At 44.4% G+C, this 13,725-nt stretch overlaps 1 protein-coding gene across 2 annotated transcripts in view; it reads left to right on the forward strand.

Annotated features, from left to right (window-relative positions):
• Nucleotides 1-444: 444 nt before the first annotated feature.
• COQ8A (coenzyme Q8A) overlaps nucleotides 445-13,725 on the forward strand; it is a 43,971-nt gene continuing 30,690 nt past the window's right edge. Inside the window, exons 1-2 of one of the 2 annotated variants that reach the window (XM_027713005.2) lie at nucleotides 445-538; nucleotides 12,180-12,374. In XM_027713005.2, coding sequence (XP_027568806.1) covers nucleotides 12,198-12,374 — 177 coding nt within the window. In that variant the 5' untranslated portion in view covers nucleotides 445-538; nucleotides 12,180-12,197. Of the gene's footprint in view, nucleotides 539-888; nucleotides 1,031-12,179; nucleotides 12,375-13,725 lie in introns of those variants that run through there. The other variant, XM_027713006.2, reaches the window with a different exon arrangement.

The raw sequence follows: 13,725 nt of genomic DNA on the forward strand, positions 1-13,725 counted from the left end.
CTAACGCGCGGGGTGCGACCGCTGCCCACCCCGTCCTTCCCCGCCGCGGGACCACCCTCCCCCTCGCCGCCAGCCGGGACCGCGGCGAGACACCTCCATCTCCGACTGTCCCCGTCACCGGGGCGGTCCCCCCTCGCCGCCAGAGCCGCCGCCCGGGGGGAGCCGGCCCCCTGCCGCCACCGCCCCGCTCGCAGCACACGCTCCTCACGCATCGCCCCCGCTGCCCCCGCCCGCCGCCGCCTCACGGACCTCACGGGCCTCACGTCCCCCTGCAGCCGCCGCGCGCGCCGCGCCGGACCCGCCCCGCATTGGTCGGAGCCCCGCCCGGGCCCGCCTCCTATTGGCTGGGGCGCGGGCCGCACGGGCTCCGCCAATGGGAGCGCGGCGGAGGCGGGGCGCGCGGCCAGGCCGTGGCCGGGGGCGGTGGCGGGGTAAACAGGCGCGCGGGCCCGGGCGGCGCGTGCGGAGCGGAGCGGAGCGGGGCGAAGCCGAGCCGAGACCGGGCGAGGCGGTGGCCGCTGGGCTGTGCCGGGCCGCGGTATGGGAAGCGGCCGCGGCGGCGGAAGGGAGGGGGCGGCGGAGGGGGATGGGGCAGCCGAGCGGGATGGGGCAGCGGAGAACCCGGTAGTGCCAGTGCCGGTGCCCGTGCCCCTGGCCCCGCGAGCTCCCCCGCTGCGATGTGGCGGTGCGGTGCGGGAAGGGGTGCGGGAAGGGATGCGGATGATGGCGGCGGCGCTGCCGCGGCCAGGGCGCCCGTGCCCGGCGCGGGCCCTCGGGCCGGGGGTCGCTCGGCAGCGGTGCTGTTGCCCGGCGCGGGGACGTGTGCGGGGTCCGGCGGGAGATGGCGGCGGCGGCGGGGCTGCGCCCGGGCGGGGGGTCCCGGTGCCGCGGCCTTCCCTTCCCGTGCCCTTGGCCGCCGCGGCGTGTCCGCCCGGGGTGAGAGCGGGGCCGCTGGGTCCCGCCTCCCGCCCCGCGGGGAGCGCTGCGCTCGGCGGCGCAGCGGGGACGGCGGGGCTGCTCGAACGGGCAGGTGAGCGGGGAGCGCGGCCCAAAATTGCTCGGGGCAAAAGGTGGAATTCCGCTCCGTAGGGAATGCACCTTGCAGGGACGTGACAGGAGGAAGCGCAGAGCCTGGTGCTGTGCTGCTTTCCAGGCTGTTCCGGGTTAGAGCCTCACTGTTCTCTGTCCTGCTCACTTCTGGGGCCGATCTGTGCGTCTGGTTGAAGATGGACGTAAAATCAAGCTGTTGGCTGTCTTAAGCTTTGCTTGTGGCTGAAATGTGGGGCAAAAAAACCCGGTGAGACCCGTGGCTCTGGTAGGGTGTGTGAGGAATAATCTCACTTTTTACAGGCTTGTAGGGTCTTTTGTATCAAGTGAACAGGAATTGATGGGGGGATACTTAATTTTAAACAGACGCCGAAGAAACTACCTATAAATAACTAAAATACCAGAAGTTTGGCTTGTATAATGTTGTTTTCATGGTTGCTGACCATTCTGATTTCTGCAGGAATGTATCTTAAGTAAAAACACTATTTCTGATAGCCCAACACGGTCATGCTCCACCAAGCAGAAACATAAGTGGGGAGCTTCTCTGTATTCCCCCCGTGCAATGAAAATCCAATCTTTGTGGTCAGTGTTATGAAAAATAAAGAAGTTAGAAAGCAACTTGCAATAAAAATGAAGCAGATTTTTTAATTATGTGGTGTTTAGGGAAAGAAAAATATGAAAGCTTTTCTTTCAATAACTGAAAGTATTGTTTTCCTAAAAAGAATTAACCTAACAATTTCTGAGCTTTTTTTTCTGAGTTGGTGTTTTTAAATGGAGTGTATTCATTGAGCATATGCAAAATAATTCTTAGCACTCAGTGCAGAAGGATAGTGGCCAAAGTCAATTGTTGCTCAGTAGAATACTTCTGAAGGGATTAAGAAATTCTTCTGTGTTACAGGCTGAATGCAGATTGGTGTTTAAGAGAATATTGGTGGTTTTGTATTTCTCTGCCATGCAGTCAGAACTTTCATATGTTATCAGAAGGAGTTTAGCTGCAGTTCACGTGAACTGCAGCAAGAGCCAGCAAGAACCTGTTTGCTCTTAGACCAGGAGACTTAGTTTTGTATTTTGTAAGTGTTTTTTCATTGCTCTTAATTAGCAATGACCTTGGTAACCTTGAATAAGATATGCTTAGAATAAACAGTTTTATGTTGTCCAGTGTTACTCAAGATGAGGAAAAAAATGACCTGCTGTGCTTTGACAGTGTTTCCCTTTTAATAATCGTGTGATCAGTAGAAGAAAAGGCCAGATGTGGAGAATTCCTTCACATGTTTACCATCTGACTGTTGATCACCTTGTTTCACTGCTGCCAAGGAGAATTCTGTGCTGTGCAATGCAGCTCTGGTTAATTCATTTGTGATAGTTAACACAAGTTAATAATAGCTCATTGCATCCATGCAGCAAGAACAGAACTTTTTTTGGCTTCTAGTCCTCCAGTAGTCCTTTTAAAGGCAAGTGGTGGTCTGTTGTTTCACACCCTGTTTGTCAGGCTGTATTATTTTTCTGGAAACTGAGTGAGACAAGAAGCAGCAGCTGAATTCCTGCTTCTTAATTTTTAAATTAAAACTGGTTGATTACTTACAAAGTTTTTTGTAGGTAAAGATTGGTTTGGTTTTCTTCTCTGTGTGTTTTTTCTTCAGTTTTTTAACAAAGATCCTAGGTATTGCCTGTCTCTCATGGTCTTTTGTCCTTTGTGTCAGTGTGTGTGGTATAAATTGATCCATGTAGCCTTGCTAAATGCATCTCAGGACTTGGCTTGATGCACGAATAAGCATTTCTCTTTTACCTTTAATTTCTCTATACTGATGGGGGTGAACAGTTCAGCTTATGATGGAGGTAGTGATCCTGAAGCAGTATTTAGGAACCATATCTCCTGTATGTATGTAGATCTGGTTTTGTCCCTCTAAAACTGCTTAAGTAAGAATTCTGGAAGAGGAGGCTTTTTAGCTTATGGAGCTGAATATTCTGGAATAGAGTATCTTCTCTTTCAGTTTGTTTTATAGAAGTGCTTCAAGTGCTTCCCGTGCTCCAAGTGCCTGCTTTCCTTTAGGACCAGAAGAAGAAAATAAGTTATTTGCATGTGAAGTTAAATGCAAGCTGATAGTAAAGCACGTATTTTGAGGGTGTGGGTTCAATCACTGTCTGCTTTCCCACTCAGCAATGAAAGTTGATTTTATAGGCACGTGTCTATCTTTATATTAAATTTTTTATCTTTAGCTTCTCAATTTTTTAGATGCCACCTACTTTACTCCTTTCCCTTCCCCCTCCCCCCTTACAGAAGATGGCAAAATTAAACCAATCTAAGCTGGTGACAAAGACCAAGAAATAACAGGATGCACAAGTTTTGCCCTTTCTTTGCACAGTTGTGTTTCTGCACTTTATTTTAATGGCTTTTGTGTTTTGTCAGTCAGTAGAGGTGTAGAGCTAAATGAAGCTACTCAGTATCTGAAATGTTCTATGTGCTTCATGCAGCATAGAAAATGATCTTTCTTGCTCTGAAAAACTTAGCTGTCGATCTGTGGAACTGGCTTTTAGAAACTTTACAAGTTCATATGTCTGCTTAAACAAGTCTGCATGCATATACAGAGTTAAAAAAATAGATCTTTTTTCAGGAAATTGCATAAGGCTATGTCTTTTTCTTAAAGCCTGTGTAGATTCTGTATGTAGAGACGCCGGGAAAGATGATCTGCTTGTGGTCTGTATGGTCCTAGAGCTGTTTCGTGTTGTGGAAGTGGTAACTTCCACTTACAAAGTTCTCTGTGTCTGTTTTGCCTCTGCACTTAGTCATGGTTTTCAGTGTAGATTAAATATTTGTTTCATTGCTGTTCATGCCTCATTTTTAACCAATTGCACATCTTGGTTTTTTCTAGATGTGCTGAACAAATGTACTGTAAAAGGGCTTGAGGTAGTGTTCTGAAATGTCACAGCTCTCCTGCTCTCTGCATTGTGCCACTTGGGAGTATTAGATCCTCATCATGATCAAAGTGCTCATCAAGAGAATAGTTGGGACTAGGGCAGTAAGCTGCAAGTGGATTTAGTGTTTCCTTTAGAGAACTCTTCTGAAATTGGTAAGCCTACAATTTTACATTGCATAGCAAAGCTTTGTGGAGCACGGCCATTGAGAATTCACTCTGGGAATTTGGGGATTTTCAAAAGCACCTGTATAAGTTGCAAAAAGCTTTGGCTTTTCCAGTTTGGAAAGGCAATATGTTTATGTTATGTAGAATGTGATTTCATAAAACCTATACATAGAGAGCATCAACAATTGTGGATTACAGAATCAGTATTAGGTATGACATCCTGCAGGTTGGGTTTAGTTCTAAGACAGATAGAGCTCATTGCTCTTACTTATCCTAGTGTCAGAAGTACCTATGTGTGGTAAGTAGGAGCTGACAGAAAGAACTTGTCTGTGACAGAGCTGTAATGCAGGAGCTGTAGATTCTGATAGACCATGTTCCCCTTCAGCACAGAGATCAATTTATGTCTTCTTGAAGTAATCTTTTTTTGCCTATGGTCCTCTTCTTGCATCCTATTTTTCCTCTTCTTACAGGGAGGTTTTGGCACAGCCAGGAAAAAAGAAAGCTCCCGTAGCTAGGGTGCTGGTATGTTCGGGGGCTATGAATAGACTAGGATGTGTTGTAAGTTGCTAAAGTGGAACTTAACCCTAGCTTCCAGGGCAAGGTTGGAAGCCATGAAGCATACAGACATGAACGCCTGCAGGATCAGTAGTGGGAGGCTGTGGTGTTTGACCTGCTGCTCATGGTGGTGACGGAAAGGGTCACGCTCACTGTGTGAGCAGAGGGGGTGTGTTTGCCACCTGGAGACCTGCGAGGGTACCACTTACTGACTTCGTGATGTAGTGACGTGGGACATAGTGTGCGAGGGTCTGTCCTGTGTACACAAAGGATAATCACACCTGGGGAAGGCAGATGTACAGCACAGTTACAGGGTGTGTCTAATTTTCCAGAAGCTTACAAGTAGAAAGTTGCTGACTAGAAACTGCTGCTGGTGTGGCATTTAATCATTTAGAGGTGACTGTTAACAAATATACCATTAAGGTGATCAGAAAACCAGCTGTAAATCCTTGTTTCTCTTTACTCCGTAGGGATGGATATTTAGAGGACACATAGGGATAGGCAGTGTACCCTGGAGAGCACTGTGATTCTGTTCCCAACCCCATCCCTGACATGTGGCGTAACTTCAGGTAGATCACTTGCTCTCTTCCCTCTAACGTAGAGAACTGTGATATCAGTCCCCTTTCATTAGCTTTTTGAGGTCTATGAGTGAAGTGATGTGTGTTTAAATGGAAGAGGTGCTGTTTTTCTCAAGAATTTTACTGTAACTAGTGGTGTATTTGAGTCTAAAGGAATTTGCACTTGTTTGTGAGGCATAGCACTTTATCCATTTCCAATTCCTAAATTGGAGTTGTTATGCTTTCAGAAGGTCAGAACTTCCAATAAAAACAATTGCAAAATAACAGTGTATGCCAAGAAAAATTAGCTACAAATTGATAATCTTCTTGATTTATAGTTTATATTTTAGTTCAGAGTATGAGACCAGTGGAGAACTCTGTTGTTTCCTGTGCAGAGTTTAACACTGTGGAGCTGTGCATCAGGCGGGGACTGGCTCCCGGTGCATCAGAGGAGGCTGACCTTTGGTGGTCTCTTCTACTCTAACTGGTCAAGTGACTGTGAGAGGATAGAGCTGCTCCACAGACCTAGGTGGGGAGGCATTTGTAATGTTCAGTTTTTGTTTGAAGCACAGTGTTTGGATTTAATCAGGGCAGAGCTTTAGTGTAACCTTCTTATAAATACTGCTGGGTGGAGTTGTTCCACATAGATGTGGGGGATTTGTCTTTTAAAGTGATGTTGTATGTTAACACTGACAGAGGGATGACTTGGAACTAATGAAGTGTGCTTTTGTGTAAACTTGCCATAAACTCAAATAAAGGTGTAGATTCAGCTTGTAGTAGTTCTTTTTCTTAAGTACATGCTTCAGATATTGCATCTGCTGGAATATCATATTAATCTGTATGCTTTGAGGTCATGTTCCATTTTGATTTTAATGTTCTGTTGTCCTTGTTGTTGGCTGAACTGTCTACATACATGAGAAGTAACTTTAATCATAGAATTTATTGGAGTTATTTATGTGAGTAAAGTCATGCTTGTGCCTGCAGCTTTTGAACTATGTAGAGGGTGCAGTGCAATGCACTCCTAAGCACTGTCCACTGCATAAACAGAAAAAAATCCCCTTTTTTTTGGTCCTCTTGTTCTTTCTCCCTTCCTCTTGGTAACATAAGTAATACAAAGATTACATGTTGAGTATAAATACAGCTCCAGATTGAAATATTACCCCAATGGTCCAAGCCTTTTTGCCTTGCAAATGACGTAAAGGGAACTTTCTTGGTCCACCAGCTGGAAATACAGGAGCAGGCACAGGCCACGGTCTCAGGGAAAAGTGAGCGAGCGGCAGCCTTAAAATCACAGCAACTGAGTTGGATCTACCTCAGTGTAAGGGGAAATATGCACCCAGGGCAGAATCTTATTAGTGTATTGTGTCAAGATGTATCAGAAGGACCTGTAATGAGGCCTGTAATGCGCTCTCTCACTGGAATCTTAATTGTGGGTGAATTATTTCTAGATCTGTGGCCAGGGAAGAAAGATACTCTGTTAATTCCAGGCATGTGGGCTATGACTATGCTTTTGCACGTCTCCGGACATTGTCCAGAAAGAAGTAAATAGAGCTGTTTGTCCAGAGCATTCACTTTGCCTGGATATATCTGTGCCTAAAATAAAGCAGACTGTGCTTACTTTTAAAGTGTCCAGGCATTCTTTTCACTCTTACGTTGTGTGTCAGGCCATTTATGGGGGAAAATTGGGTTTTGAACTTGTTGTCATTTGCCAGAAATGACTGCTAAGCCTTCTGAATTTTGTTGGAAAGATGCATTTGTGTGCCAAGCAGCCCACTTCTATCAGTGCGTGTTCTGCTATTGTAGCGATTAGAGAGCAAAGCAGTTCCGCCTGCCCTTCAAAGGTGTTTGTTTTAAATGGCATTGGCAAACTGCTTTGGGCAAGGGTGGTTTTAAAGCAGCTTTCAGATACTTGATGAATTCAGTTTAGAGAGGCTGGAGTGCAAGCCATGGACCAGGACTCAAATATAGGGGTCCTTGGTTCTGTTGTGGGTTAGATCTTTAAATTAATTTCTTTTGCAGCTGCAGTGTGTAGGAGCTATGGGAAGGGGGAAGAATGAAGGATAAGCAAGGTAGATTTTCAGTTCAATTTAAAGGATGATGGCAACTTCCTCCTTTTAAAATGCAGGTTTTGTGCCCTGCATGGTTAAAATTTGGGTCAGCTGCAACCCAAGGAATCCAGCTAATGAAAATACGTCTAGGCAGGGACCTGGAAATCTGCTATCAAAGGAACTGGTGGGGAGGTGTGTGATGGAACTGAAAAAGGCCATAAGTGAAAGGATCACATGAAAGGGTTGATATGGCAACACACATAAAAAGAAATGGAAAAAATCTGTGGAAGAACAGTTACGGAGCAGCTTAATGAATAATACTTATTTTTAACTTAGTCTACTGTTGGTTAATGGCCATGGAACAATGTGCTGAGTACCTGGTCTTCTGTATCTTTTTTGTGGTGCTTGTTAGTTTTATTTCAGTATACTGTTGCCACACTTGTTCTGATGGTGTGGGTGGTTATAACACTGATGCCAAGGTTATAGTCCTTGTTTAGATACAACTAAGATAACAGTGATTGAATAAAGGATAGCAGCAGGGGGGAGGTATAGAGGCTGTTTCTTCTTCCTGAAGCGTGATATTTAATTATCTGCCTTACTACCTGTCCAGCCTAATATTATTCATTTTTGTTTAATTTATTTAAAATAAAGTTGAAGATAAAGGAGGCAACTAAAACTTCTACAGACCTGAAGGAGAAATACTTCAGGGTAAAACTGCTGGGGTTTTGTTTGATTGGTTTTGTTTGTTTGTTTGGTTGGTTTTTTTTAATTACTCAACAGTAGGGGAGCTGCAGGTCTCTGTCTGTAGGAGCATGTTAGCATGTGGAAAAGAAATGAATGGAGGAATGTTTTTAAAGCAGGACAAATATATGATTTCATCTGTTGCCTGTTGTGAAGCTTTCTGTTTCTGTTATTGGCCTCTGATACACTGAGTGTCTTGTTACACTTTCTTAAGCCTTAAGTTTGGTAATCGGGCATGTTGAAGAAGGGAAAGAATACACTGCAGCTAGTCGCTATAGAGGATTGTGGCTTGTCGTCAGGAGATGGTTTACCTACCGGTGTGGCTTGTAACCTGTACAAGCCCCTCTGCTGCCGCGTGGACCGTGCCCCGTGTCTAAGGATGGCTTGGCTCGAGCCTGCTCGCGCTAGAAGGTGTTTTCCAGGGGTTCATTCAACTATGAGAAGCTTACTTAGCCAAAACTGGTGACCCTGCCTATTTTTGTAAAGTGGCTCACGATGAACACTTGTCAACCCTCTTCAGTCCGGGTTAGGGGCACTCTTGACAGCTTACATAGACACAGCTGACTTGTCTGTAATCCCTGGCCCTAGTGACCTACTTTGGTAGCACTGGATAGTGAACCCTCGGGACAGGTCAAGTGTGTTACAGACTTTGTACATTTGCACTAATTCCATTTGAAACCACTCACTAAATCTGTTTCTGACAGAGTTTACTTACACTGTTTATTTATTGATTTAGTAGGGGTATGAATAGAACTTGCCTCAGGGGGGGAAAAATCCCTTTCCTGCTGTCTGCACTGGGTATTAACACAAGTGTAGTGTTGGGATGGTATCAGCCTTCTTGAAAGTGTGTGCTTCCTCTGTCTCAGTTTTTATGTCTCTTGGCCTTGCTTGTGCTTATTGCTTTTTCATTGAAGAAAAAAGGTAATTTTTCTAATTCTTAGTTATTTTTTGTGTCTTTTACCTTCTTGATTATCTAGCGTATATTTTCTTTCATGCTTTCTCCTTTTGGTTATGATAACTAACCAACATGTCCTGCTAAATGTAGGGTCTACAGAACTAGATAACCTGGGATTTTTTCCACTTGAGGAAAATGCATCTAGTATCAGTTCAGTGTTCATTGCACTTCTTAGCTCCCACTTTCATATTGCTTGATGATGGCTGTAGACTGTACCTGAATGTTTTCTTGCTCCTGATACCTGTTGCTGAAGGATTAATCATTGTGGTACAGTTGTTTTTTTCTGCTGCTTTTTCCTGACCATGCTTTGTTAAAGGTGAGGACTTGGTATTCAAAAGGAATGGAAGGAGATGGCTTACAGACACAATTCTGTTCAAAACCAGGAGTAGGGTCTTGCTTCTGAAAATATGTTCTTCTATTTCAGCCTTTATTTGTTGGTGGCTGTCCTTGGATTTGACCTTTGAAGTCCTCTTTGAGCCGTGCCTTGCCTTTGTGCTTATACTGTGATTTCCATTTGGGTCTGTGAGCTGCCCCCTGAGGATCTGGAGATCACTGAAAACAAGTTGGTTGCCTGTAAGCTTGTGTTTCCTCCACGGAGGCCTGGGTTTCAGTAAGGTGCTGGGATAAATATCCTGTTAGAATAGCCTGTCCTTTGGCAGTGCCACGTAGGAGCATGTTGCTGATGCTTCTGAGCTGACAAATCACTTGGATAGTACCTAGGTGGTTATAACTGCTGTGCCTGGGAAATGGGACTGCAGTGTGCCCAGTACAGTGTCTTGTAGCCAAATCTGTACAGGGTCCTCCTTGCTGTTGATATATTTAGCAATGGGGGGTTGAATGCACATTATGCAATGTATGTTTTTCACTTGTGGTTGCATTAGCTTCCCTGAAAGTTTGTTGGAAGATGTATTTTTTTAAAAAACTCACATTTAACATATCGTGTCACTTCATGACTACATCTTCAGCTGTTTGTGGGTGAAAGGAGGATATGGTTTTAGTATTGTTGATTAGAAAGAATCCATATTAAAAGGGGATGTTTTTGTGTGTGTTGTCTGAGTGTACACTGATCTATATTGCATTACTTTTGTTGCCCTTTTTGTGAGGGAGGGAGAGAATGAGCTTTTTGCATTCAAGCTTTCCTGTGCTGCTAATACTTACAGCCACAAAAGCACTTATTTCTTAGCAGTGGCAACCTTTGAATGGTCTCATTTCAGCCAGGACAGTACTGGGTTCTTGGCTGGTTTCTTTGCCTGGCTCTGAATTGCAAGGACCGCCTGCAGATGCTTTGAGTGAGATCCATGTGGAAATTTCCAGTGTGAAGATGTGGGGGTAAAAAACACTTCCTGTTGACAGAGTACACTTCCTTACCTGACAGGCAGCTTTTGAGTTTAAAAGTGCATTATACAACGTTAAAACCAATGCTAGTGATTAAACTCTGGAGAGATTCAGGAGTAACACTTCTTACAGGTCTGGAGCGAGTGCACAGGTAGATTTTGTAAAGAGAACCACAGAATAATAACCTGTGTGGGCTTGATTTTTATTTTTACAGCTAACCCATTAAGCTGAGATTCATTGTAAGCACCTGACTGTCTTTCTAACACCGTATCTAAAGCATGTAATGTGCAGCACTCCCTGGATGCAGTGGTTGTCCCTGATTTTGATCACTGATTAACAGTTGTTGAACAAATATTCCAGTAACTGGGCTTTATCCCGCATTTGCATAATAATGTGTCTCTGAAATTCAGCTCTAGTAATCCATGCGTCTCCTGTGTGATTGCAGCAAAATTGTGTACTTAGCCAGAAATTTAGCTTTAGCAGTCCATTCTTCTCCTGCATGACTGTCTCACAAGCCTGTCTGCTGTTATCAGGCTTTGTGTTTCCCAAGAAGGTAACTGGATCTAGTTGCTTGTGCTCTGGAGCTGAGCATAATGCCATGTGTACTGTTGACTCAGGATCACTTGTACCATGCCAGTGTATTAATGTTTATAGTTGAAGTGCATATGTGCATGTTGACAGGTTACCTTCTAAAAATGAATTGATACCTGTGTACCTACCTAGAAATAACTTAAATATGGGGCCTTAGACTAGTACTTGGTACCTACTGCAGTCAGAATTTCTCCAAATCAATATAGAGAATGCTGTATGGGCAAGGTTGAGCCTTAGTCAGCATCTTGTGCCAACTGCTGTGTCTTCTGTGTCAGTAAAGATGGGAGGATATGCAACTGAGCCAGCCCTGGAACTGTGACCCTGGCTGTGCTTTAAAGATGTAGAAGATGAGTGAAATGAGCAGGTGAAAGTCTCCCTTGCAAAATGGGTTTTACACCTTGGCCACTCCTGGTTTTCTTTTACATGAACCACAGTGGTTTGGTGGAGCTGGTGTTCTGAGCCTGAGCTTGGTTCCAGGCTGAGGCAAAGAAATGGATGGAAATTACTGTTCTCAGACACACTCTGTTGTGCATTCTACAGTGTCAAGTTTGTATTTAAAGACATTGAAACGGAACAGGCTGTTAAGAGTCTGAACTGGAATGCCCCCTGAAAAAGAAGGGGGACTAAGAAATTCAGCACTTTGCAAATGCTGTGGTAGGTAGATCTTCTGAGCACGCTTAAGTTTCCAGTTAAAAATAGCAGAGTATGTTGGGGATTAAGCAGACTACCTTTGGAGGACAGACAATGCTTAACCATTGGTGTGGGAGTGAAGAAATTTGGCTGGAGGAGGAGGCATAGGTCTAGGGCAGAAATGGAATGTGACAGTGCTTTGTCAGCACTGTGAGGCTCCAAGAACATGTTGCAGGGACTCATAGTAATTAGAGGTCAAATGCTAATGTTTTTAATCCTGTTCAGACATCTTGAAAGAATCAAGACCATCTTTGCAGTGTTTACTGGCATTTACCTATCTTTGCTTTCCCTGGTCAGTAGTAACTTGGATATTTGTGTGGAGTGCTGGAAAGTTATCCTAACTCATGAACACCCACAAGGGCAGTTCTCTCTTTGCCCGGTGAGGTCAGCTAACTTGCTGTCATTCAGCCTGGCCTGTGTCCTATCCAAGCTGCAGACAGATTCCCATGGGGGCAGGTTGCCAAAGTAGAAAGAGAGATGTTGAGAATATGCTGCTGGCTCTTAGGTGACTTGAAACTCATTACAAACTTGTTCCTTGACACTTTGCCTCCCCTGCCCCTTCTCCTTCTTTATCTTTCAGCACGGAAAGACGTCAGTCATGGCGGGTGATGCCCTCATGGTCATGAGAGGCCTGACAAAGCTCAGTAAAGCAATCCTAGAAACCCAAGCAGGACAGCTTCGGCAGGTGCTCCTTGGGGGCGATGCAGTTACCATTGCAAGGAATCTCCAGGCCACTGCTGAGGAACAGTTCAGTTCTGCCCTGGGGAAAATGCAGGTAAGCAAAGCTCTTTGTGCACAGTCTAATCTGATAGTTTGCTTTTACTTCGGTACTTTTTTGGTTTTGTTGTGTAAGTGACTAGGAACTTGGATCATGAACAAAAATAGCTCTCAAGTACTGGATCGGTAATACAAATGTTGCAATACTCTGGGAATTCTTTGGGATCTGTGGTGTGCCGTAGGTGCTTGGACAGGAATGGGAGAGAAATGTTACTGCAGAGTGTTTCTGTTTCCATTACTGAGTGTTTAAGACATGCTGAAAATGAAAAATGCTCTGTTCACCTCATCTTGTCAAAGATCAAGTTCTTGCTAAGATTGGCGAGCAGCTTTGTTATTTAAAGTCTCCTTTAAACTTCAGGCATTGATTACTACTCCTTGAATAAATGAATGAGCTCTTTTATAGTGCATTGGATTTATCTCAGTGCTGCTTGCTTTCTTGGCAGAATTGGTGATGTTTTTCAGGATGGCTCAGGGTCAGGTGTTTGCATGTTCATCACTTACAGCCCAGGCTGGATTTTCAGAACTGATTTTCAAATGAGGAACATTTTTTTTTTTCCCCCTATAATCAGCAGCTTCTGTCAGCAGAGATAGGGGTAGATTTATAAGAGCTTCACATTTGCTGTGTTGCCATCTCTGAAAAACATGGGGCTTGTCTGAGGAACTCCTCTTTATTAAAAATGATCATCCTTTATCATCCTTTAAAAAAATAGTGTAGCTCAGATCATCTTTTTTGAAGCAGAAACTAATGAATGAGGTTTTGATGTTTTTTTTAATGCAAAGACCTTAGACTATCATGGCAAATCTATAGCTTCAGTCCTAGAATCTAGGCCTGTATTTTCCTGGTTCTGTTTAAGCTTGCAGCAGAACTAACTTGTGTGTTTATTTATGGACATAGTGCTTTGTCTTGCCATTGTCCTTTTGCACCCGAGAGAGAGATGATGTTCTTCTGTTTCTGTGCATGTTTCTCTGCAAAAGTGAGGCCCCATGAGCACACCTGCAGTACCCTGCAGCCCTGTGTTCTGTAAGTGAGTTGCGAGAGAAGCTGTTGCCAAAGCAGGGCTTGGTAAGAAATCTAAAGGTACAACATTTTCTGTTTTGAAGAGAGGAAAGCTTTTACATTAGGTGACAGGGTTTTAGCTTACTGACATTAAAAATGTAAGTATGGAAGTAGAGAGGCCTTCTTGCTTGAAATCATTGGTCAGTACTGTGGCCACAGTCCTCATCTGTAAACATATTTTTCCTCTCCCTGCTGCTGTGATGTTGAAGTTCAAAATAGCATGAGACCTGCTGAATAACAGGAAAGACCATGCTCTGTTTTTTTTCTCCAGGGAAGGGAAATTTAATTAGTA

This window comes from Pipra filicauda, unplaced genomic scaffold, assembly GCF_003945595.2.
Source record: "Pipra filicauda isolate LSUMZ 115617 unplaced genomic scaffold, ASM394559v2 scaffold143_size2779998_pilon, whole genome shotgun sequence".
NCBI classification, from domain to species: Eukaryota; Metazoa; Chordata; class Aves; order Passeriformes; family Pipridae; genus Pipra; species Pipra filicauda.